Source organism: Xiphophorus maculatus, chromosome 6 (assembly GCF_002775205.1).
Source record: "Xiphophorus maculatus strain JP 163 A chromosome 6, X_maculatus-5.0-male, whole genome shotgun sequence".
Lineage (NCBI taxonomy): Eukaryota > Metazoa > Chordata > Actinopteri > Cyprinodontiformes > Poeciliidae > Xiphophorus > Xiphophorus maculatus.
The window spans coordinates 2,595,021-2,620,749 of record NC_036448.1 but is presented as its reverse complement, the minus strand read 5'-3'; the positions used below and the strand labels follow the sequence as shown (position 1 = coordinate 2,620,749).

Sequence of the window (25,729 nt, the reverse complement as noted above, 5' to 3'; positions counted from 1 at the left end):
GCATCTACATTCTTTATAGAATACAGACAGATACTTTTTTTATTGTCAGTAATACTAAACAAGCTGACGACTAGTAAGAAATGTAACATTCAGCTTTACAGGTCAGTTTCATGATCATTTTGACTTTTCTTAAATAATTAAACCTCTAAGGCAGCAAAGCCTGAAAATATTTCTGAATGTTTTTAAATATATATCAGCAGGTCAAAGCAAACTAACAGAACCACAGACTGTTAATTGCCTGAAAAAATTTTGTAAGAAAGAGCAGAAAATGATATGAAACATTTTCAGCAAAACACAGCATGTGCAAAAAAGAAATAGGATTCAGATTTAAAATATTTGAAAATGTAAAAAAAAAAAAAAAAAAGTGGGGGTTGAGATGTAATGCGTCCCCAATGAATAGGAAGGCCATTATCCTGAAGAATGACAGCCTGGGGCGGTGATTATGCTGCTATTATATCTTTAACAGCATGGTTTGTCAAAACAGACCACCGCCCACCACATCACATACACACACACACACACACATGCCCACCCAACTATGCACCTTACAGCACCTAAAACTGTAACCTTGCTCCTCTGACAGTAAACTTTCCATATTAGCGCCTTATTGCAGCAGTGGGACATTGTTGTGCTGCTAATTTAATCAGCCTTAAGCACATTGCTTCCCTTCAGTGTGTGTGTAAATGAGTAATTTACCTCTGCGGCTGAGCTGGGTTACTTCTAGCGACGGTTATGAACGAGTCCTTCCCAAAAAGATCGGATAGAAGAGGATAATGATCTCACCAGATTAGCAGCATTAACATTGGTGTAACATCTCACCCTCACCTTGTTGTGTTTTATTACACCACAAGCAGGTGTGCGGGTGTGTGTGTCCTCAGCCAAGGGCGTCCGGATTGTGTGACTGATAGGACCGCAGTGTGGATATATATCTGAAGCGTGTGTCCTTGTTATCCAGAGGAGGAATCTGTTCAGGTACATGGCAGGATTTTCTCCCATGGGGGTCTGGAGCAGAGAACATAACAATGTTCCCTCTATTCTTAACACCCATCCCCCAAACACGCACACACACACACCCACACACACCCCAGGGGTTGAACAGGGATTGCTTGATTGTACCGCTGCAGGGTCAAGTGTGTTGAGCCTCACTGCTGGATCAGGTGCTTCAGTCTCTAATACTCAGGCCTCTGAATGAACCTCCATCATCTCCACCATGTACAGTGTGTACAGAAGCACATGCATCTCCATCTACTTTGATCCAGTGACACTAAATACTGGGGAAAGAAATATGAAGAGGACATAAACTGGTTTGCATGCTGGTAAAACCTAGACAGACAAGAGCATTACAGTAGATGTGTTTCCGTTACAAATATGTGCAAAATGTTAATATTCTGATTATGACAAAAAAAAAAAAAACACAATTTTGCAATTGTGGTGTTTCCATTCAATAAGAAATACAATTTAAATCCCTTGCAAATAAGCTTGTTCATGCAAAAAAAGAAAAAGTCAGTAAAAAGCATCATCCTGAAACTACTTCCTGTGTTCTTCATGGTTTGCACTGGAATTAACATCCGGTTGTTGATCATGTGACTCGTGTGATGTGAAAACAAAGTTTCCAGTTTTGCAAAATAAACCAATTTAAATACGACTATAAACCCTTCGTCAAAACGTTTTCATCATAGCACTTTTTTTCTGAAATTGCTGGGCTTTCATTAAGCAAATTTATTTTCAAAATGTCAAATAGTGCAACTATATGGTCAATAGAAATGCAGCAACTGTATTGCAAAAATGTTTACTATCCCCTGAACTAATTTGTTTGTACACGGTTGGATTGCCAGTCTAAATTCCTATGTGTTAAATGGTCTCCTAATAAAAACCTATAAAACTTGTGCATTTGCATTCAACCTTCTAAAGTTAGTACTTTGTAGAAACAGTTTGCAAAACAAGTCTTCTAAAGTTTCACATATCTACAGACTCACCTGTTTTCTTTTACCTTTTCTTCTTTGCCCAATCTTGGTCAGAATGCATGGAAACTGTTTGTGAATCTGCTGTTAAAGTCTTCTGACAAAATATATATTTTATTTAAGTCTGGACTTTGACTGTGCCATTCGCACACAAACATAGCTTTCCCTAAAGTTCCACTGTAGCTCTGGATGGATGGTTTGGTCCTGAAGGAAAGCGAACCTCTATCCAACAGTCTCAAGATTTTTCCAACTTCAGTTTTCAGTTTCCTCCAACGACTGTATTAGATGCATCCCTATTGCAACTCACCTGAGTCTAATGAATGCATCATTACCAGATCTCTGCAGAACATGGTAACAAGCTGATGAGGTTATTCAGTCATTTGATTCAGGTACGTTGGAGAAGTTCTGAATGCAATTGGCTGCAAGATTTTTGCAAAAATCTTGAAATGCCATCAGTCCAAATGATTGCACTACTTTGTGAATTTATTACATTAAATCCTAATAAAGCACAATAAGGTTTGTGGTTGTGACTTCACAAAATGTGAAAATGTTTCAGGATTGTGAATACTTTCGTATGGGAGTGTTTAACTCTAGAGCTTAAAAATGAATCGATTTCTCATGAAAATGAGAAGGTTTCTCATTAAATTGAGAAAACCTGGAATCCAAAACTCGCTAAGCCCAGAAAGTTTCACGGTACAAAGACAAGTTTTATGTCTTGTTATAGCAAAAAACTTTCTCGTCTTAATGTAAAATGCTCTTTTAGAGAGTTGAGTTTATTTTGTTAAAGTGATAAAGTTTCTTGACACCTAAAAATCCAGGAAGTGTTGCTGCTTTACTGTTTTAGACTTTATTATAAAAGAGAAAATATTTTGGTTTTAATGAGATATAAATCTCATTATGAGGTTTTTAATTTTTATTTCATTTTTAGGGCTTTTGCATCTCGTTATAAAAATAAACTTTTCTCTTTAAAAGAGGCGCTGCGCCTGAATTTATTTCCAGGTTCTGGCAGTCAAACTCTTTCATACTTTCACAAAGCAAAGTATGTATAAATATTTTTGCGCAGCAGAGTAAGCAGTAAGCTAGAGTGTTTTGCACATGACCAACAGGTTGCCATGTTCTTGCTGCATTTGACTTTCTCTTCCTCAAATACTCAGACACACACACACATCTTTCGGATCAAGAGCTCCACACAAAAATCACAGTGTACCATTCAATCAGTGCTTTTCCTCCCTCCTCTCCATGGTTCTCTTAAAGGTTTTAACCAGAGCGAGAATGGAAAAGTGCCAGCGTTGGAAACCTCGGCCCATTGAGGAAGTGACAGGGTCTGCCAGAATATGATCCTAATCCTGTTTCCAGCATTCTTTTAGCCCGGCAGCATTGCCATTTCACAGCATATTCTCTGAGCTGTCAGGCCCGGGGAAATCCCTCTAATAGCGCATTGCTCAGATACACATCAAAGCTCTCCTGGAAACCACCAGCAGGAAACTCAGAGGAGAGGGAAGCACGAGCACCATCAGCCTCACAGCTGCACACACACACGCTAATGAAGTGGAGGGTTTACTCATGACTAAACACTCCACTCAGTTTATTTTTTTTGCTGTATATTTTAAAAAGTGTTACTGTGGCAGGAAACCACCACTCTGTACTGTGTTCGAAAGCACAGGGACAGTAGAAGAAGACGAGTGACAACAGGTGGCAAACTGTGCATCCAGGGCCGCCCTCCTTTAGTTCCGCTTCATCTTCCATTCTCCTCTTGTCTTCTCTCTAACACCCTGACTGCCATCTCACCCCTCCCTGGGTAATCTTCTTAAGAGAGGATAAAAAAAAAAAACACACACAAAATTTTCTCTCTTCTTAATCTGGTGGCAGCTTGAAGCTAATGTGGCGATCCCAAAGTGGGCCTGATCAGAACCAAAACGGAGCGCAACAACGGCGTTGCTGGTCAATAGTAAGACTGTTCAGTTCTAGTTAGCTTGAGGTTTTATGTCTAATTGGAAGCATTGTGAGTTGCCACAGTATGGTAAGAGAATATATCTTACAAAGCACAGCATCTTCCCAACATCAGGTATGTGTTTAGAGAAGTTTTTTTTAGGAAGATCTTAACAGGAGAAGTCTTTGAACTCCTACAGCTATAAAGAAAATCATTTTTAGTCATAAGGAAAACTTAAAGCACATTTTTCCTTTTGAAGCTCATGGAAGGAACCCATCTTCCTTTTCAGGAATTGTTGCTCCTCATTAATCTGGGAAGGGTTAAAAGACTATTTCTAGATATTCTGATAATTATTTTAAAGAGGAAAACATTCAGGCCATTTTTAAAGGCCTTGATTCTCCAGCATGCTAAATACTGTAGCTCAGCATATTAAAGATCAGACTAGTATGAGTTGTTTAAAAGGGTCGTAGGAGAAAGATTATTTCCTCTTAACATGATTTGAGTTTACAAAGTTACATCTGAAAAAACCTCAGCTGTTCAGTATTGCTGTATTAGGTTTTCACTTTCTCATCTCCTAATGAGCCGCTCCATGTTTGGAGAAAACCAAACAGATGGAACCTAGTCTGAGTAATGCCTTCCAGGCCATTCTCATCTCCCAGTTTAAATCCAACCAGAGAAACTGACTCCAACGTGAGAAATCCCACACAGAGCATGAAGGGAGATGAGAATTGAGCAGAATTGCATAAGGTAATGCTAGGCTACTGCTTCTGTATTGGTGGTCCCACTTTCTGATGACTGGTTAATTAGGTAGCTGTCATACAGGGTAGAACGGTGAATTTTTCTCCATTTTGTTTTTGCAGCATTGTTATGGTTTAGTTTGCCATGACCGTAGTTCCTGCTGGGCGCAGCGACGGTAACTGTTAACCCCCAGCAGCTGGAATCCTCTCTCCAGCTGCCAGCGCTTCACCTGCAGGCGTGAAACTCCACACACACACGTAACACCTCCTCCCTGATCACACTGACGGATTCAAATCATTAAAGTGTTCATCAGACTGCACTGGGAGCACAGTTATACTGCGTATAAAGTTAGGTCATAATGTGTGATTTTTATGGCTGTGTGTCTGTCACACAGCGGCGCGTGTTGAAGACTATTAGAGCGCTTTACATGTTTATTAAAAGCATTATATTTGAAAACACAACAGAAGCAAGGCTGCGTAGTTAAATCCATAATATTCATCTTTTTAATACACAGCATAACGCAGGCTTACACACACGGACACAAGTGCACAGCGCCTCATTGGCTAATTCAATAATAAAGCAGGCAGCCGGTGGAGTCTGCAGAGAGTAAGTCATCTCTAACCGTCTGCCATCTCCTGAGTGCTAAAACATGGAAATTTATGGAGGAGCCCATCGGAAACACATATTTACAATACGTTTAGGTAATCACAAGAGCCATCCGAGGGACCAACGCAGCCGGTACAAAAAATATATATATAGTTTTTATGTGTCATTAATTCCCTCTGCATTCCCAGATACATCCCCCCTTTTTGCCACAGTAATACAGTAATCACTCACAATCGCACAGGAAATTATCTGCACTCATCTGTGGAATAAAACAGCGGCGGGGCAGGAGAGAGGGCGAGCCGGCCCATTTTAGCTCTCTGCTGCCTCTTTAATGTTCATCTGGGAGCCGCATGGCTGGCGTCCCGTCCCCGCAGCGCCGAGCTGCTTAATGACGATGGGATGTGGATTCATCTGATCTCATCAAATATACAGTACTAGATATATATATTCTCTCACACGCGCACACCTTTTTTTACGCTACATTGCCTACCCAGGACAGCACACAGGGTCATCGGCGGTGTGATGGCAGACGGCCCCCGAACGCCTCCCATTAGGCGGTGATGAGAGGAAGCGCCTCACCTCTGACTGATGCTGATGCCAAATGGAATCAGCCCTGCTACAGTAATGGAAGTTGCACAGATTCAGATGTGAGAAGCCAAATGGTCAAAGAAGTTCTGAGCTGCCTTTTCATTATCTTCTGCTTCTGTGGAGAAACACGCAGCATTATGAGGCAAAGCCATCAAACCTGATGAATAACCACAGAACAGTGCTGCAGAAGAGCTGCACACCCGGGTGGACAGTTTACCGCCCCCTGGTGGCCGCAGTGTACATCAAGCACCTTTACTGCTTAGCTACTGTGGACATCTACAGGAGAAAAATAACACTGCAGGTGAATCCCAGATGAAAAGCATCTGGGATGATAGTGGGAAGATGTTTGTTGTGTTTTGTGTCCACAAAGCAGAGTTTAGGTGAGTCTCCTCAGCTTGCACAGGTAAATGGGTCCAAAGTTAGCAGCTAAGTGCGGGATGACCATCTCACCCAGGTGGAGGTTAGGAGCAAAGTGAAATGTGTTGCTAAACATCTGAGCCAGAGGGCAGAGACTGATGACCTGAGAGGGGAAAGGGAGACAAAAACAAACATTAGTGCCTTAATATTTAGTGTATTTAATCAGTCTATGCGGCAGTCTTCCATCATTTCCTCTGCTTGTGTGGTTGTTCCACGGACCTGAAGCTGGATGCCATGCTGCTCCTCAGCCAGCTGGACAGCTTGTTGCACCACAGCCTGGTTCTGGTTGGCAGAGAGGGTGCAGGTGGAATACAGAACATCGCCTCCAGGACAAGCAGCTAGGATTCCCGCTCTACACAGGAAGTACACACTTAGATTACAGTTGCACCTGACTAACAGTAGTCCTATAGTTCTGATGACCAAATGAACTGTATGTGTATGATCAACTAATCAATTCATTAATAGGTTGATTTTTTTTCTTTTTTTATACAAACATGGTTACACTTCTTTACCAGACGATATGATTACATTACAGTGAGTTTGATCACTGTCCAGGTAGACACTGTGACAAGACAGCTGCAGAAGCGTTCCTGATGATTATTACCATGTGAAGCTAACGGGGTTAAGGAATCACTGGGACATGTGACAATATTGGCATTTAATCATCAGTGGTTGATGATTAAATGTTTGGTCTGTTTCTGTATTTCCACCATTCTTACAGCAGAAGCTCCGCCTGCAGCTGTGGTAGGCAGCGTCTTTCTCCGACTCTGCTCCTGCTGAATATATTGTTGTCGTCCTCCATGAGGGAATGTCTGTCTGTGGTGCAGGGGACGTCAACAAGGACCTGAAGCAAAGCTTGTATCAGATCAGTGTGTCGCCAGAGCAACAGGATGAAGATGATTGGATGACCTGAGCTTACTCTGTCGAAGGAGTTCCTTTCGATCTCCCCCCAAATGGTGCCGTCAAACGATGTGATGCGCAGTTTGTCGTCGGTCAGCAGCGCTTTCGGAACATAGCTCTGCAGAACCCGTTTCAATCGAGACGTTCGAGACACGGACAAGTCGTTGGCACATAAAAACCCTGGGGCATAAAAACGACACGATGGATAATTGTCGGAGGAGCCAAGAGACTAGCCAGACTGGATAGAGTTTGATGAAGACCGGCTAAGAGCAGGACACTCACTGACAGACTGTGTCTGAAGTAAAGCCAGGGCCTTTCCACCTGGAGCAGCGCACAGATCCAGAACTGTGTGACTCTCCTGAACATCCAGCGCCAGACAAGGCAATATGGACGCCGCATCCAGCAGGTAGTAACTCAACAAACCAAACTTGTCAGGTCTTTAGATAACAGGAAAGAAGTGAGATTCAAACAACACTTCATTGGAACAACTTTTAGAGGTCGACCTGATTTTATTTGCGTGCCGATAAATCGGACTGTACGAGAGCTTCGCTCACCTTGCAGGCCTGAACCGTGTGATGTCTCCTCTCGGAAAAACCAAGCACCTGATATTGGGACTGAGCCGTAGAGAAGGCTGCCGACTACCACCACCGTGAGTCACTGTAGACACACTGCTGGAGTCTTCTTCAGGTCTAAACTCAGAGCGGTGATCGGCAGAGGCCGGAAACATGAAGGCTGCAGGAAACACAAAAAGGGGAATTAGCTGTAGACAAGACGACCAAAAGATCTAACAGAGACACTCCTGTTAGGTTCTGTGTCAGAAACACTTTAAAGGCTTTTATCACACCTGATAACGCAGCACAGATTTCCACAACAATCAGAAGGAGAATTCATTGGAGAACAAAAGTCACACTTAATGTTGAATTAAACTCTGTCCTCCATGTTTTCTTGGACAGAAGTGTCTTCTTCACTTCATGCCACATGGCTGTTTTCACTGTGCATGAAGATGTTCCCACAGTCACCTGCTGCCAGTGCTGGAGTAAGCTCTGTACCAGAGCCTGCATGGTTCTCTACAACACTTCTCAGTAGGAGATTATCATGGAGCTTGCGTTTTGAAGCTGTGTGTACTACATCATCGGATGTCGCAGTGAACACTGGACTGAAATGTACACTTACCCTCTCCATTGCTGATGAAGTCTTTGCATCCCTGAGCTTGGAGTTCTTCCACATCTAGATTATGGGAGAAATGATTGAGCAGGGCTCCGTACTTCCTCTCTGACAGCAGGGCTACTCGGATTGAGGGCCAGAGCGCCCCCAGCTGGGCGCTGTAGGTGGCATCGAAGTGCTGCAGAGCCATTCTGGTGGGAGGCTGCTTGGGATGTGTGGCAGCCTTATAGGAGAGAAAATAAGAAACACATTTAGCAATAATTCTAAGTTAACTTCATGACCAACTGAAAAATGTTTGTGGTTCTCATATTTCCTCATCAATATTAAGTAAAATTACTCCATAAATAGATGACAACGATGTGCTGCTGCAATACACACAGAGATACAAAATAAAAGCAAAAATACAAAATAGAAGCAAAAAATATTTGTAAATTGAAATGGTTTTAAATAGGAAAATATAATTTTCTTCATTACTTATCAACTGACAGATCTTTTTGAATTACAAAAAGACAAGTTCATAGATATATGAGGTTCTAATGTGACTTGATAATTTCGTAAAAACATGATAATATGATAATTTCATAATTTTTATTGAAATATAAAAGGCTGTCTTGAATTTTTTTCAGACAAACTGAACTTGGCGCATTATAACAGTCAGAAGAGAACTCTATGCTTTGTGGTAAAGTATTAAAAACTAAATCATTTCCAGTAGCTTCTTTCAAATATGTTAAATATGAATTTTCGTATACTGATCCACCCGCACTATCTCGAGCGCTGTCAACTGGCACAATAGCTGACAAAATAATAAAAATTTAAAAAATCACCTGATTTGTTTTAATACACACATTTTGTACATACTATTCAAGAAATGTTATTATCTTTTCTCCAAAAATCTGTTATGGTTATTATGCCAGTCACATGTTAGAACTGGTGGATCGGAACGGAGGACTTCTCGCTGTCCAAACTCCGCCCACCCTTAACACCGCGTCGCCGGGTGATAATTTTTGCAAACCCACTGACTCGAACCCCTTAAAAATAAAAATGTTCTCAGACACAAAAAGCTATTTTGTTTGCCTGTCTTTTGGTGACCTACCCATTTTCCTTTCACTCGGTGTCGCTTAGAAGTCAGGGGTCTCAGGTCTTTCACTCTGCTCAGTATCACTCTGGAAGTATCCAGGAACAGCCCCATCACGATGTGCTACAACGTTTTTCATCCGACGGATCCTTTGCACCCTTCTAAAACAGTTCCGCGCTTCCTGTTTTCACTAAGGCGGGACTTAGGAAAACTCTGTATGTGATTAGACAAAATAGACGTCGATAAAACATTTCAGCCAATAGGAAACTGTAGACGGAGAGAGCGTTCTACTCGTTTCCGGCGTGTGACCGACCTCGCGTCCTCGAACAGGGACATCAGTTCAGGCTTTCACTTCAGGTAGCTGACTTGTTGGCTAGTTTCTAACTCGCTGAAATGGTTTTCGAGAGAAAAATGCTCACGTCCGGAGACCCCGATGAAGAGGTAGAGTAAATAGACAAGTATATGTAAACAGGAGCCAAATGAAAATAGTGTACCGGATTGTGTAACCTAATAGCTCAGCGGTGGACCGTATGAGCGAAGGGTCAGCCCTTAAACTGGGACCACTATAACATAGAAAGGCATGTTAATATCGACTGTGGTTAAGCGAAGTCAGGGCGAAGATATCCGAATTTAGATATTAGAGATTTATCCATGAATAATTAATAAAAGATGGCTACCATTGAGTTTTTAAATGTCGGTGTAAGTTCACCTTGAGTTCTTGAATAGGCTTTTATTTCAGTTTAAGCTGACTGGAATTGTTCTTGCCGTTGAATAGGAGGATGCTCCTGCTGAGGAAGAAGAGGAGGAAGAAGAGGAGGAAGAAATGGTGGTAAGTGGCTTTAAATTCTGCCCGTCTCATTTGGACGGAAGCAAATGTAAAGCTAGAGAATGAAGCAGATGAGTGGCTGCTCAAGAACAGGGACAGAAACACACAAGCAGCAGGGAGATGGAGTGTTTTTCCATTCATGTATGCTTTCACGCTAAACTTCAACATTTGTTCTCTTCAATTCATTACATTCACATTTTCTAGAAACTCTTTGTTCCTTATCACAATTCTCTAGTTTATAGAGGATTCCACGTGTGTTCAGCTGCCTAAAAGCTAAACACATGTTCAGCCTAAAATTACATAATATTTTATATCACCACACAAACGCAAATGCAGATGCATCCTTTGCTACAAATTTTAAAGAATGCTAAAGGAATGCTGTTATTTTAAAAAAGCAATTTAATTATATTTATTTGCATCTTTTAATGCATTTCAAATATTTTATAATAAAGGCTTAAATCTGAGTAATCGATAACTAAAATAATCGCTTAGTGCAGCTGTAATGAGGCACTGTCAGAGGGGAAATTATTCTGATTTGCTGCTGCCATTCCGTCTCTGGTGCCTTCCAGGACCCCTTGGAAACGATACGATCCAAATGTGAGCAGACTGAGCACTGTGTGCACCTGAAGGAGCGTCTGGAGGTGTGTGAAACCAGGGTCAGCTCCAGGTCCAGCACTACAGAGGAGTGCACAGAAGAGCTCTTCGACTTCCTGCACGCACGGGACCACTGTGTAAGTGTTACAGCAGTTTGAACTACAGAGAAGTTTGGAGAGACTGAGCTTTACTAGCAGAGCTAATACTCACATCTGTTTATTGTTCAAATCCATCAATAGAAAATAATATTTTATTCTACTTTTTTACGGTTTTAATTTTTACATTCAACAAATTGAAATATGAACTTTTGAGACACCAGAGTGTGAGCAAAAGTTCACTTTATTAATGCAGAGTAAAGTGCCACATAACAAAAATAAAGCTCTTACTTCTACTTTTGAATTGGAAACTAAATAAAACTGATCTCAGTTCAGCCAGAGTTCAAGTCCAAAGGAACATTATTTCTATTCCTCCTTTTAGTTAAAGGCAAACACTGCTAGATGGGACTATGAACAGACGAATGTTTGAGTAGAATTAAATAACTTTGGTTAAAATTAAACTCACATTATACACACAAATAAAACAGGAGGAAGAAAATATAATTATAAAGTCTGCATGTAAAACTCACAGTAAGGATTCAGCAGCTGAAAAACAGATTCTTTTTTTTTCTAGCTCACCAGCAGCCAGGAAAAAAAACAACACAAAGCAAACAAAACAAAAAAAACAAACTTGAAGTCCTTCAATGCGTTTATTGGTTGAGAACAGAAGCCGACGCTCTGGTCTCTAATCCTCTCTGAACATGCTGTAGATGCTGAAGCTGATTTTGATTGATTGTGTTTCAGTAAAGAATCTAATTTTGTTTCTCTGCTTTCAGGTTGCACACAAGCTGTTCCACAATGTGAAATGACCGTCCCGTCCCCCACCCAGTGTAGCTGTAGGATCCTGATCGACTAACAAGCAGCTGCCATGATGCCTGCTTCCCATAATCATGTTAGACTTAATGCATGTCCTCTGTAATCATGTGCTCTTAATACCATTGTTATTCATCAACACTGCTGCTCCCATCCCTGGTGCAGCAGTGTTAGAAATCAGTCCAGAGTTAAGATGGCGCTCCAGGAATGAAACGTTTACCTCAGGGTTTGGCCTTGGAATCACTGTAGAAATAAATATTTTGCTCTTATTCCTGGTTCCTCGTCAGTCTGTCTGAATGTGTCATTCTTTGTTATTCCTGGCAATGAATAAGTTCATAAGAAATTAGATTTTTCATTTCAAAGAACTTCTAATGATGCTAGAAATCAACCCCCTTAAATATTTAATTCCAATTTGAGGATTTTTGCAAAGGGAAAACAGCCTAATCACGCTACAGATCATGCTTCATGTTAAGTCATAAGAGTCTGAGGCCAACATGCAAAAACCAACATCTGCATCACATCGTTTTGGATCAGTTTCAGAGAAGTTCTTCCACATTAACTCGAACAAATCCGCCCGTTGGAGTGATCTCAAACATACTAAACCCATAGGGGGCAGTGTAGCACAAAGCTAAAACCTATGAACCAATCAACTTGCTTCAAAACAACCACAACTTCCTGTTAGGAATTAAATATGATGCCAGGAGGTTCATTTGTGTAGACATACTTTTAGAGTATTATAATACAAAGTTAATAAAACAAGACAATGTCAGTTGTCAAAGAAAGTATCTGGATATATTGGTGCCTATAATGCGCAAGACTCCACTTTGGTTAGTTTTTCTAATTATTTTTAGTGATATTAAACAGTTTTCATGTGGATGAAAGGCCCAAACTCATAAGAATTTATTCATTTTTCCAGATTTTCTGTTACATGTGGTCTAAGCACTTCGTATTGCCTTGTTGCTGAAAATGTGCTATATAAATAAAATTACCTTTACACCTTAATTTTTCTCTATGCAACATGAAGTTACTTATATGCTTCTACATATTAAAAGTATATTTATCTTTTGGCTAACTCCAGGTTGGCCAGCCCTTGATAAAAGGCCGGCTGGTTATGGTGTCACCAATCAATCCAAACACATGGAACGTTTTCAGAGGTGTGTGTCTGAGGCAGTCCTGCCAATCAACTGAATTTACTGAAAGGTCAACCCAACCAAGCTGCAGAAATGTTAAAGACGATTAGTGGAAACATGATACACTTCATGGCAAAGTCTGAAGACTTGTTTACAATTTTTGTCAATATAAAAATTGTCTTCAGAGAAAATGTCAGCCGTTGTGTGGTAAAAGGCTAACCAAATGTGGCAAAAGTGACACTGGATTCAGTGAATTTGCTGTTCACATCATCTTTGATTCATAAAGTTCCCCCCCCCCCCCAGAATTGTTGAACTTTTACTTTTCCCGAATTGCCTTAGATTTTTGATGTAAAGCCTCTGAAGCTGTTGAGTTGCTTTAGTTGAAATTTTAAGCTTATTGGTTACTCAAATAATCACCATAAGCCAAAGTGGTAAATCCAGTTATTTTTGCTGCCATACAGATGACTCAGCATTTTCATAAACTCTTGCATACTCAATTATTTCTTGATCATACAAACTACATGACGATAAGACTTGGATAGTAAGGCTAAAAGTTTATTTCAATACAAACCACAATAAATTACAAATCATGCCATGATTAAAAAAAACAACAAAAACTGCAAGTTGCAGAAATGAACTGCAGGTGGCAGTGGAACTCAGCCAGTGAGTTAAGTAAAATTCAGATTGTATTAAAAGCATAAGTCATGCACATGGTGCATAGTGGCTCAGGAGATGCAGATGCTCGTCAAGCATTTTCTTTATTGTAGAAATCATCCATGGAGGCCTGCAGGGAAAACCCACTCAATCAGTTCTGAACGCAAAAACATCACAATTCTCACTTTGTGACTTGGTGACACTGAAGATGAAATCTTTTAGTCAAGACCAAACCTTGGGAGACGGGGAGAGCTCCACACTCACCTGCATGAGCAGCCGCTCCTTCCTCAGCTTCTTGTAGAAGAGGAGAACTTCTGGATCCGCCCGGACAACGTGGGGGTCAAAGTCCATGACCCTGAGGCCCTCAAGGCTTCGAGCTCGAGACAGAGCCACGTAGGCCTGGCCGCTCTCAAACACCCGAGCCAGGGAGATCTCCACGCAGTCCAGAGTCATTCCCTTTACAAGAAACACAGACCAGGGGTAAACTGGCTGTTCAACATGAGCAACACACTCAGAGAGAGCAGCACTTCGATATCTGATGAATCTGAAGCAGTTTCTAGTTGAGATTCAAATCAGGATTAAAAAACAAAAAAAACAACAAGTTTTTATCAAAGTGGATTATTATGCTTTGTCTCCACAACTTCCCCATTTTGAAAATGCATCAGAAGATGATGAGACATTCAAAATTCACAGGCATCAACTAGCACTCCACACTTTTTTATGTAAACTACCAGCCACATTTCCAGTGAAGGTTTGCAACTCGAGCAGCAGCATATCAGACTAAAAGAAAAAAAAAACAATCCAGCATTTGACTGGTGCCGTTACTCAGCAGGTTAAGACGTCGCTAGGTTGTTTTAATATAACAACCTAGCGGCACAGTTACTCTAAATTCCTCGATTAAATGATTGCAACTGAAGCATCATTTGTGAACTTGTAATTAATAAGCCATGACCAGTTTTTCCATAACACAGCAGGATGCTAGGAGATTAAAGGGGCAGTATTACATATTTTCAAGGGATATAGTTCCATTTTATTGGACTATCAAGTAAGTATGTTCACGTCAGTTGTTACAAAAATGCTACGTCAAATAGGACAAAAGAACTTTTACTTTATAACTTAACAGCTTGAAATTTTAAAACGTTTTCTGAAACTCCACCTTCAGGATGTCATCTCCTCTATTTACTCTTTAACAAGGTTTTCTCCAGCTTTCCTCTAATTTGCACTGGGTTGAGTCCAACCAGGCATTTTGTACAGTTGAATAGTTGCCATGGAGATTAAAGGGTTTCTCAAACATGCATGAAAGAATCAAAGCAACACTCCAGGTTTTTTTTCCCCCATTGACAGAATAAAATAACATGATGTAAAGCTCAAAAGGTCGGTTTTACATAACACTGCCCCTTTAAGCACTACATTCCATAAGCTAACACCACTTAATTTGTTCAGTTTACAGTTAACAGACACACATGTGTGTCTCACAAAAGTGCAGAAGGCCAACATGGAAGCAGTGCCAATAAATACATTTCCACCACAGGCTACTGTTGATGTGAGGAGCAGCTTATTGAGACCTAAAGTCGTCCTTACTACCTAACTGGGGGTAGTTGGAGTTGTTCCCTGTAGGAAATCAGATTTTTCTGATTGCGAAATTAGAATTTCCCTGTTCCGGCTACAACTGGAATACAGGCCAAGTCTCCTGGTGCAGAAGCTGCCATCACTCTCCCCTCATGCTCAGTTTCACTGCAACTATTGGATTTCTACTCTAGAACCCATCTTAAATACAGAGTAGAAAACAAAAAAGGTCATTTAAATTCTGCTAACGAATTGTGTTATATCTGCAGACACCTGCACTGTAGACCTCCCCTGCTCCCAGTGCTCCCAACCAGTGATCCCAATTATCCAGAGGGCCTCTTCCTCCATTCTCCAGCCAATTACTGAGTCTGGGGTCAGGATGTAGTAGCAAAAGCGGCTGCAGGGTGAAACAGTCATTTCCTTTCCAAATAGATTTGTTGCCACTAATCTCATCCCCTTCTCCCAACCAGCAACAGGATATAGAAACACTTGGCAGGAGCACAGTTGGGTTGCATTTACTGAAGAGCAACAGGAAATCAAGAGAAAAAGGAACATGGTCATGTCTCCAGTAGTGTGCTCTGAAAAATCAAAAAGGTGGTTTAATGGAAACCAGTCAGGAACCAACCTGCATCCCCTGAAACTAGTTAACAATAGCTGGAGTAAAGACACAGCATTGAGCTGGGGTAGAGTGGTGTGATAAACATGCCCTCCATCCACAAGAGTCAAAAGATTCAGAGAATTATTTTCAGTCGTCCTTCTCTGTTGATGAAGATGGGAACAAAGAGGAAGCAGTTATAAGCTCACCTGTCGAGTTCTAAGAAAAACTTATTCTCTCTCTGTCAGATGTTGAGTCTCCTGCTGAACTACAGATCAAAAAATATCACTGAATTCAAGTCAAATCCAAATTCCCTGCACTCCTAGAGAAAGTTGCACTCCAGCATCAGTGTGGAAGTCACGGCCCATCTGTCACTACAAAAACAAAATTTTACCATGAACGTTTTGTTCATTTTCCACTCAGTACACTGAAAACTAACTTACAGGTAACATTTAATCAAGCTACAGGAGCTTGTTTTAAGTCAATTCCTTTATATTGATTTTTAAAAAGTACTAGTCCAACTTGCAGATTGTATTACAAGACATTTTTCCCATAAGTGAAAATAATCAGCCAGTGGAACTAGTACTTTATCAATATTAAAGAATTATTTACTTAAAAATAAAAAGCTCTTATAGATTGATGAAAAGTTACTTACCGGAAGTGAAGACAAAACTAAGATATATGCAGTAGAACTAGATAACTACTTGGTCAGACTTGTGTTTTTGCAGTGCAGATCTTGGACTCACCTGGCTCTTGTGGATGGAAATGGCCCAGGCCAGTTTCAGCGGCAGCTGCTGTCGGCTCAAATGGATCCCACCGGCGGATTTAAACACCCAGCGCTCCGGCTTCAGCACCTCCGTGATCCCACACAGGAAGCGCACGCATGGGAATCCTGACAACAGACGAGGGAGTAGATCAGTGGATCAGGAAAAAGTCTTCTCTATTGGCACAACATGGAGTTGTTGACAGGCAGCTGTTTGCTTCTTGTACAGATTTTTACCACAATCCCTCATACAGAGCATGCATGAAGCAACAGTGGGGAGGAAAAACTCCCCTTTTAACAGGAAGAATCCTCCAGCAGAACCAGAACCAGACTCAGTATGAGCTGCCGACAGTAACGACCAACTGGAGGCTCGAGAAGAAAGAACAGAAGGCAAACGAAAAAAACTGATGAACTGATGTAGAATTATTTTTCATGTTCATTAAAGTAAAAACCATCTCAGTCAGAATCTTCACTTTTTTCACACCGTCAAACCACTTTTGATCCATTATTTAGGTTTTTAACCCGACAGTATTCCTGGGACCAGGTACTGCCAGCACAGCTTCATTTATTTCCACATAAAAATGAAAATTGTTTAAATGTGTCTGTGGCAGTTTACCCAGAACTGTTCCATAAATCCGCATAGAAACAGGCTTGTGGTTTTCTGCTCCCGCTTAGGACACAGCTCTATTGTTGAGTGAGACAACTGCAACAGCAATAATCAATATGAGTTTGATGGCGCACAAGAAAATGTGTTTGGTAGAAAAACAACAACAACTCTACATGTCCCTCCATTTCCAAATCTCACAACATGGATTCTGTTTTTAATAGTCGGGTACAAAGTTTAGGAACAAGAATAAAGATAATTGGTTTAATAATTAAATTGAAATCTCTGCCTCTCCTGTCTGAAGAAACAAAAGGTCAGCACAATTATAAAAGCTGGCAAGAAATGTAAAATCTGAAGTTTATTTGGTTCTAAATTAAGCAGGTTCAGCTGATCACCTGGAGCTGAAAAGCTGTTGAATGGAGCCACTACTGTCACGTAGTGATGCGCCTACTCACTGTGGCATTCTGCACACTTTTGTTCTCCCACTGAAAGAACAAAACCTCATTTTCATTTGGTTTTAATTCAATTAAAATATGAGGAGCTTTTCTGTCACACCCTGACAAGTGGGAAAAAAAAAACATAACAAACTTGACTTTTAATCAAACATTGTGTTCCTGTTCAAGTATTGTGCCAACAGAAGAAAAATAAAAAAAGAAAAGTGATCCAAACCTTGTTTTCCTGAGTCGAATGAGACCACCACTCCCCTGGCGCCGTTCACCAGACCTCGAGCTACATCCAGGTTTTTGGTCAGCATGACCTTTTGGGATGCAAAAAGGTTTTAAAAAGTGACTTTATTCAAACAGAGTCGAGCTCAGCAGGAGACACTGAGTTGACGTCTACCTGGGCTCCCACTTTTAGCTGGATCAGCCTGCTGACTGGGCTGTGAGCATCTATGGTCCTCACCATCTCTGGGTCGCTGTCTAGAGCTTCAAACGCCCGCGACGACCCTGCAGGACGAGGAGAAACGCTTCAGTTAGGAGGAGAAACGCTTCAGTGTAGGTCACTGACAGAAAAAAAACAACAAAAAAACCCAAACCTGAAACCACCCTCTGCCCCTGCTATCTTATTAAAAGGGTTTTTGATGAAATCGTCTTACAAAATTAAAAAGACTCCAGAACTGGGAGTGGGGGATACAATCTTAAATTTGTATCACATTATTCTGTGGTAGTAATATGGGTTACAACACCCCATATCACTATTTTAGCTAATCACATGGCTGTGACTGCACAGCATTCATAGCGTCATAAGCACAAATACTGTTATTGCAAAAGATTATCATTTGAAATGGGCCTCTTCAGGATGCTGCTTCAAGAAGTGATTTGCATCATAGCACATAGCAACTGCATTTAATTATGTTTTTTTTAATTTTCTGATTGATACTCTCGTGGCACAAACAGTGGAGAAAATTTCCAATAATTATCGGATTTGTTCCCCACCAATTAGCAAACACCTGGAGGAACGGCACATCAGAGCCATTTCTCAGTGCAACGCTGGGCAAGACGTTGTTTAAGGTGTTAATAGAGGAGCGGGCCGTTAGCATTCAGACCTGGCAGCTGCTGGAGTTTGTTCTGATTGGTGAGCTCCACGTCGTCCTTGTGCGTACACAGCCTGGTGGCCAGAATCCCGTCCCGCTCTATCTGATGGTAGGCGCTCTTCAGCAGCGTGGCTGTGACTTCCTCCGACACCCTGAGTTATTGTGACGCAGAACATTTCCTTCAGGAAAAGCTCAAACTCATACCGGAGATGGAGCTGCTCTGGGTGTAACATTTATAACTTGGAGGGGAGGAAAAAAAAAGAAGAAACTAAAATACATTCACCCTTTCTAATTCTAACAGGAGAAGCGAGATCTGTGCTGCCTCACATTTTGAAACTGTATAAATCCAACATGAAACGTACAAGAAATGAAGAAAACATTCCAGTCGTTACCGGTTAAAGGGAACATGACATCCAAAGCTAAGAGACATATCACACCTCATCCTGTCACAGCTTTTCAATCTCCATTTGGCAACAAAAACTGTGGGACTTTGTCACTCATTGACAAGGCTTCTGCACATTTCACCAACTTAAATGTATAAAGGAAATTTAAGACCTGTACCAATACAGAAATTTACAGAAGTAAATTGCATATTATGTCATGCTCTCTACAGCCTTAACCCCCAAAGTGTCAAGTTTTTTGGAACAGAAAAAGCCTCTTATGGGTTGGCAACAGAAATGCACCCATGGCAAAGACAAACATCCTCCAGCCAACTGCAGATGAATTTGCCATGATTGGTGCAAAAAAAAAAAAAAACAAGCAAAAAAAACAACCCCAAAACTAGTTAGCAAGGGTATATTAGCAGCTAATTACTAATAGCCTCAACTGCTTAGAGTCACAGAACGCAATGAACATGTTTGAACACGATTCAAAGAGTTGCCTGAAGTAAAAATTCCCATGAGAAACAAAAAAAAAAAAACACATGTAGAATTTAAGAACTTTGATTAAAGTATTTAAGGCCAACTTACTTAAGAAAAAAAGAATTCAAGCCTTTTTAAGATCTTAATTTTAGATATGCAAATTTAAGACTTTAAAGGGGCAGTACTATGTATTTTCTAGGCACATAGATGGATGGATGGATAAAACACCACTATCACAAACATGACAAATGAAATTTGACTTGAAATTGGGCCTCTGTCTCTTTTAAAAACTCCTGTGAGGTGGAAGCTTGGAAACTGCAGCTCAGAGGAGGAGCTGCGCCTCAAAGGCGGGGCTAAGTCCCACCAGGCATTGTTCACAGCTGAATGGTTGCCATGGGAGATTAAAGAATTTCTCAAAAAGCCATGAAAGAATCAAAGCAACACTCCTGGTCAAAAAGGTCAATTTTGCATAACACTGCCACTTTAAAATAAATTCAAGACACTTTAAGGCCTTAATTTTAGATACACAAGTTTAAGATGACTAGCCCTGAATGATGTGGAGAAAATTTGGCTCACTTTTTCCTACATCGCCTCAGCTCATTGAGGTTCACACACCTCAAGGATTTCTAGTCCCAGTGAGAGCAGTCAAAGCAATCGGTACAGTTAAATCAAACGTGTGATCATTTGAAGCTCTTCACACAGAGAACCTTGTTTCAGTGGGACTCAGATCATGGATGGTTTATTGCAGGTGCAATCGGAGTAGTATTAACATGCATTATGTAAAGCAGCAGCATCACAATCAACCATTGGGTTGCTTTACCTGCCCACCCTCACTGCCTGCAGGAGGGAGATGAAGTTCTGGTCGGTTTGCCTCCTCACTTCTGTTAGCTCCATGTTGACCTGGATGACCTTCCTCCAACTCCTGGCCTGAAAGTTCACATATCAGAAGGTTTTCCATGAATTTCCATAATGATTCCCAGAAAATGTGCAGGGAGAAGGAAGATGCTCATTAAAGAACATTGTTTGTATTATGAATAAACACAGACAGCAGCAGTGACTCACGTGCACTCAGACCAGCCTTAGCATATGCATCCGTATACCAGGAAAAACCAATACTGAGGGTCCTAATCTATTTAACAAGTAGTTTTATCTCCAGTAACGAAAATAAGATCCAGCGTAGGGCTGCAGCACTACTGCAGAGCTTCAGCAGTTCACTAAAGAAATGCTGCAGAAGGCCAACCTGGAAGCAGAAGCTGGCCTTTTCCTTTCCTTTAGGAACTGGAGGTAGCTGGAGGAAATCCCCACAAACGATGAGCTGGATGCCTCCAAACGGCTGTGTGGATCTTCTCACCGACCTGACAAGAGACACAGCGAGGTTCAGTTCTACAGTACTGGGTCAGACCCAGTCTCTCACTACCTTAACTAATCTGACATGAGAATAATAAATCATGTGATTACAGAAAGGCACCCCCATCACTCAGGAGGAGTGATTGTTCCGTTGTAATTTCAAGCTTCACCATTCAGGTTTTGATAACAGTTGAAGTTAATTTCAAGGACATCAGTTAAACTATTGAAGGAAAAAAAAGATGTCTTTTAAAACTGAGTTCTCCACTAAGTTTAATTCATTCAGGTTTCCCCCACAAGCAGGACTGTACAGGTTGCTGCAGCTCTACCCGTCATGAGACTTTCCCTGTACACCAATTTCAGAAAACTGTGTGGGAGCAGAGCTGCAGAGACTAGCTGAAACACTAACAGTTCAGTTTTAAAACTGTCAAAGAAGTCATAAATTCTGATAAAAAAATAGATATTTTTTTTCTACTTCCTGCTTCCTAAACATCTCTAAAACATGACACAAGAGAAATGAAAACAAACTAACGCATTAGCATGCTGTGGTGCTAGCCTTCCTCTTTAGTAAATATTGTTCACACCTGCTTCTGGGTGCAAGTAGATTTTGGATTCAAATCCCATTTGGGCTTGGCTTGGAGTACGTAAACTTTGAAAAGGTTTCTGTTACTGGCCTGTATTAAAGAGTAGCTGGACAGGAAGTAGGGTAGAAAAAACAAACCCAGAACAGCAGCATTGAGGACAGTAACCTCAGCATGTGCTTTGCCTGTCCTTCTATTGAGCCACAAAGCACAGCTTATAGTGATAAAATAAAAAGATTCCACTGGTTAGTCAAAAACATACCACAAATTCCTTAAATTTGACTTGACAGCTGAGTTCAAAAGTCCAATTTGTTGCCTGGTCAGAGGAACCATGCTCTCTGGGTCAATAATTAAACATGGACTTTCTCAGAGTTTGGTTAAAAAAAATAAATAAAAGTTATATTTTAAACCAGTAAATTTACTTTAGGTTCTCCATGTACCGTTTGCAGTACACACACCTATCCTAAACCTAATGGGATTTGAATCCAGGAAACTTTGTTTGTGACTGTGCAGTAATTTAGACTGTTCGGAGAACTCCTAATTCTTAAACAGCACAGCTGTACAGTACATCGTCTGCATAAAAGTGAGGTATTATTGTCTTCACCAGTTAGATATTAGAAGAATAAAGCATTTGATTCAGAAAATGTGGAAGAAATGGCAAAGATATTATGAAATGTACTAATGCTCTGTCCAAGTGTGTGAAAAATATGTAGCTAAAAACTGTGTTAAAAAACTCTTTGCTTTGAATACTTTTGATCCAATACGTAAAGAGTACTCCACATATTAGCTCAGTAGGATCTGGCACGCTGAGGTTTATATGAACACTTGTCTGCTAGTTAAGACCAAAAGGTGTCAAAAGCTACTAAAGGTCCAACAAAACCCTACATTCACCAGTGTCACTTTAAACAAAGTCTGTTGAATACATTTTAAGCAAAATGAGACTAATATTCATCAAAAAGTGTGTGCTATTCTGGGAAAGAAAAATTACTTAGTGGGTCATAATCCTAACCCTTTCCTAATGTCTGAAGAAGGGAAAAAAAGGCCTGTAAATCAATAGTTGGGCTGAAGGCAAAATGGCTCTAGACTAATAAACTACTAAAAATATATTTTAAACAAAAAACTAGCCCATTTAAACAAAGCACACCAAGTTTGGCCAAGAACTTGATGTAGCACTTAGACTTTGTTTAGACCATGTAACACAGCACTTTAATCTACAATGCTATTTACACAGCATTGATTTCTATCATTTTAATGAGGAATTGGCTTGGGAGTTGCATCAACATAAATGACATTCCCAGATCAAATTCAATATTACTCTAAAAATGTAATGATATTGTCACATTCCTGATCCCACCTGGCTATGGACTCCAGCTTGTCAAAGAACTGGGCCTCCACCATGGAGACCTCATCAATGATGAGGTGGCGACAGCTGGTCCAGTGCTGCAGCACAGCGGGCCGCTGGGCCAGCTCCACACACTGCTCCAAGGGGGCGGAGCCTGAGCCAATACCTGGAATAAAGCAAGCAGATGAGCAAAGATCAGTTAATGATAAATAAAGTGGGTCTTAGGTGAAACCCAGATTACTTCTTCTACTGGGTCAGAGTAAATGTCAGCATGGACACTCTGAAGTGACAAAACCCAGTTAGAATTAGGCAGGAAGAGGATGCATTCTGACAGTTTGTTAGACCAAAAAGAAGAGAAATCATGGAGAAATCTCATTTTAACAGAGCAGTGTCTCTACTAAAAATGTGAAAATTGTTCTATTACTATCACTTTCCAACAAGATCCTGAATGCATCGTTGTAACAAAATGTGTGCACAGCCCGAGCCGTTAGCCATAATTTCATTTAAAGATGAAAATTGCTTCCTCTGACCAGCGAAGCTGTGCAGTGTTGTTCCTCCAATGTGACACGCAGCCACTCCTGTGCTGGCCGTAGCAAAGGTGCTCTTCGGTGGGAGAGATCCCAGGATTCTCTTCAGCAGGAAGGATTTCCCCGTACCTGGAGAGAAAACCCAATACCTCAAACATAGATCTTAAGGTGTCAAAGAGCGATTCAGCAGAGCGATGGAGAAGACATTCAGGGAAGATTGTACATTTTACCAGCACTTCCAGTGAAGAAGACGTTCTTGCCGCTCAGCACCGCATTGAGAACAGCAGCCTGCTCTTTGCTGAGCTTCCGTATCGGGAGAGACAAGATGGATCTCTTACTGGGGTTTCCCTTCACCTGTAACCGCCACCAAAACATCTGATGAGTTTCTGAAGCCCAGATGGCTTTACAGAAACCATCTGGAGATCGACTTAAGAAGCAGAGTAAGTGAACTTTAATAATGCAAGAGCTTTTGCTAATTCTTCCCTGAAGGGAAATAAAAATAATAATAAAAAAGAATTTATAGTCTGAATTTATGACAGTTTGTCAGCTACAAACTTATGTATTTAATTAGGATTTAATGTGATCAGCAGGGAGAAAAGAAAAGTTTCTGAAATAAAAGTGCAGTTATTCACTAAATATGCCTTCCAATGAGGTTAATTTGTCAGATTAAAATGGAGCTTTTGAAAATTGACAGCCTTCAAGCAAGTGTTAAACAATTTTCATTAAGGCTACATTTTTGTATTAAAACATGTTTTTTTATTGATCTGATGTAATATTCAAATTTTAAATGTCACGATTTCATTAACTACAAGCAGAAAACCATAATTTACATACATAACAGCTTTCAGGCATCTATCGGTGTGTAGTATGTTTTAAAAACTAAAAAGGTTCCTGTAATAAATGGGCTTTTCATTAATAAATGCTGAATTGTTCTGAAGATTTTAGTCCCAAATCAAACGGGGCAGAAAGCTTCTGTCAAGAAATTCAAGTCTTTCCACAGACTCTAGTATGGATTTAGTTCTGGACTTTGACTGGGCCATTTAAACAGGTGGATAAAAACCTGTTAAAATGTCACACTGCAGCCCGGTGTCAAGCTACACTTCATTTTAACTCTTATATGTTAATGTGCTGCTGGAGAGTGATCTACATCCCATTCAAGAGTTTGCCAATCTCTAATAGGATTTCTTTCTGAATTTGTACATTTTAATTTATATTACTAACCCTTTTTTTTTCTTTAAAATACCAGAATTGGCACATAGTTTTAGTTTTTTTTCCTTTTTCATAAATTCAGTCAGGTGTTATGATGGTCAAACAACACTTCAGTTGCCTTTCTACCTTTACTACAGTCATTTAATGGAAAACTATTAACTTCTACTTTTATAAAAGGATATTCCAGTAATGTACATTTTAAAGTACATTAAAGTACATTTTGGATAAGTTTACCAGCGCGTGGTGTCCAGTGACTCACCGGGCTGCAGCTGGCATCACTTCGGGACCGTTTGACCTGCTGACCTGTACCCGCAGCTGGCCCCTTGTTGATGCGGTCTGTCAGGCCGGAGGGAGCCGCTCTGCTCCGCAGCTCATTCACCTTCTGGATGTCTTTCTGCTGCAGAGGGCTGATGGCCTCGAAGCTGCGGGGCAGGCCGGCCTGCAGCTTTTCTCGGTCGGTCAGAGGCTTGCCGCTCTGCCAGACCTGGTGCTTGACTCCGAGTGTTTTCAGGAACAGCTTCAGGCGGTCGGGAGGGCAGTTGGAGAGAAGCACCTGGGTGTTTTCGGGGAGCAGTTTCACGGTGCATTTCCCATCGCTGGCGAACTTGGTGAAGAGCCTGAACTCTTTCAGGAGGTAACTGTGGGATAGTTTCCCGTCGTGCACACGCAGGATGAGCTCCTGGAACTCGTTGCGGCCCAGGATAACGGAGGCTTTGCGGATGAGCTGTCTCCGGGTGGCCTGGCCGCAGCTGTTCAGCTTCTCCACCGCTACACAGCACTGCAGCTGAGCGCCATCCTCTCCGGCTAGCATCGCAGAAACAGGCTGACAAAAACCAGCTCACATTAGCTCCTGATGGGTCTTGAACAAGGCGGCGCTGCTGAAGTGAGCGAAACTGAGATCTTGCACAGTGAAACTTCACTGCAGCGTAGCAGAATTCCGTAAAATCAAGTTATATTTCCTAAAACCTAAACGTGATTAGACGATGAAGTGAAAGCGCTTTAAGTGAGCTCTTCTCTTTGGTTTAAAAAAGATCTTCTGACCTTTGTGTTTCTGCCACGGTGGAGCAGCTGTTCAGACCAGCGATCAGCAGCAACACATTTTTGAAATTGAAGGCAGTGAAATCAACCAATCACACGCCGACCTCTCCGACCAACCATGTCAGGGAGGTTTAAAACTCCAACCAATGAGAGACGAGATGACACGCCCCCTATTGCAGAAACGACCAATTACTGGCTGTGTGAGCAGTGACGTTTGTTAGACGGATTTAAAAAAAAACAAAAAACCTTTATTTAAACAAAGTACGTACAAACAA

The 25,729-nt window shown here is 41.0% G+C and overlaps 3 protein-coding genes across 3 annotated transcripts; 1 reads left to right on the top strand and 2 right to left on the bottom strand.

The window, feature by feature from the left end:
- Nucleotides 1-5,083: 5,083 nt before the first annotated feature.
- On the bottom strand, nucleotides 5,084-9,497 carry nsun4 (NOP2/Sun RNA methyltransferase family member 4). The gene is made up of 8 exons (XM_023334806.1): nucleotides 9,398-9,497; nucleotides 8,314-8,527; nucleotides 7,695-7,872; nucleotides 7,423-7,577; nucleotides 7,160-7,320; nucleotides 6,960-7,084; nucleotides 6,460-6,592; nucleotides 5,084-6,343 (listed from the first exon to the last, which is right to left on the bottom strand). Exons 1-8 carry the CDS (start codon nucleotides 9,491-9,493, stop codon nucleotides 6,200-6,202), a joined length of 1,206 nt encoding a protein of 401 aa, XP_023190574.1. The 5' UTR covers nucleotides 9,494-9,497; the 3' UTR covers nucleotides 5,084-6,199.
- Nucleotides 9,498-9,664: 167 nt separating this feature from the next.
- LOC102237528 (cytochrome b-c1 complex subunit 6, mitochondrial-like) lies at nucleotides 9,665-11,976 on the top strand. The gene is made up of 4 exons (XM_005802343.2): nucleotides 9,665-9,820; nucleotides 10,155-10,208; nucleotides 10,775-10,936; nucleotides 11,671-11,976. Exons 1-4 carry the CDS (start codon nucleotides 9,773-9,775, stop codon nucleotides 11,701-11,703), a joined length of 297 nt encoding a protein of 98 aa, XP_005802400.1. The 5' UTR covers nucleotides 9,665-9,772; the 3' UTR covers nucleotides 11,704-11,976.
- Nucleotides 11,977-13,417: 1,441 nt separating this feature from the next.
- On the bottom strand, nucleotides 13,418-25,499 carry LOC102237263 (ATP-dependent DNA helicase PIF1). The gene is made up of 12 exons (XM_005802342.2): nucleotides 24,676-25,499; nucleotides 23,438-23,561; nucleotides 23,211-23,336; nucleotides 22,693-22,846; nucleotides 20,654-20,768; nucleotides 20,234-20,340; nucleotides 18,566-18,705; nucleotides 17,860-17,966; nucleotides 17,689-17,776; nucleotides 16,399-16,544; nucleotides 13,756-13,947; nucleotides 13,418-13,621 (listed from the first exon to the last, which is right to left on the bottom strand). The coding sequence occupies exons 1-12, from the start codon at nucleotides 25,225-25,227 to the stop codon at nucleotides 13,583-13,585; spliced, it is 1,890 nt and encodes a 629-aa protein (XP_005802399.1). The 5' UTR covers nucleotides 25,228-25,499; the 3' UTR covers nucleotides 13,418-13,582.
- Between the last annotated feature and the right edge of the window lie 230 nt (nucleotides 25,500-25,729).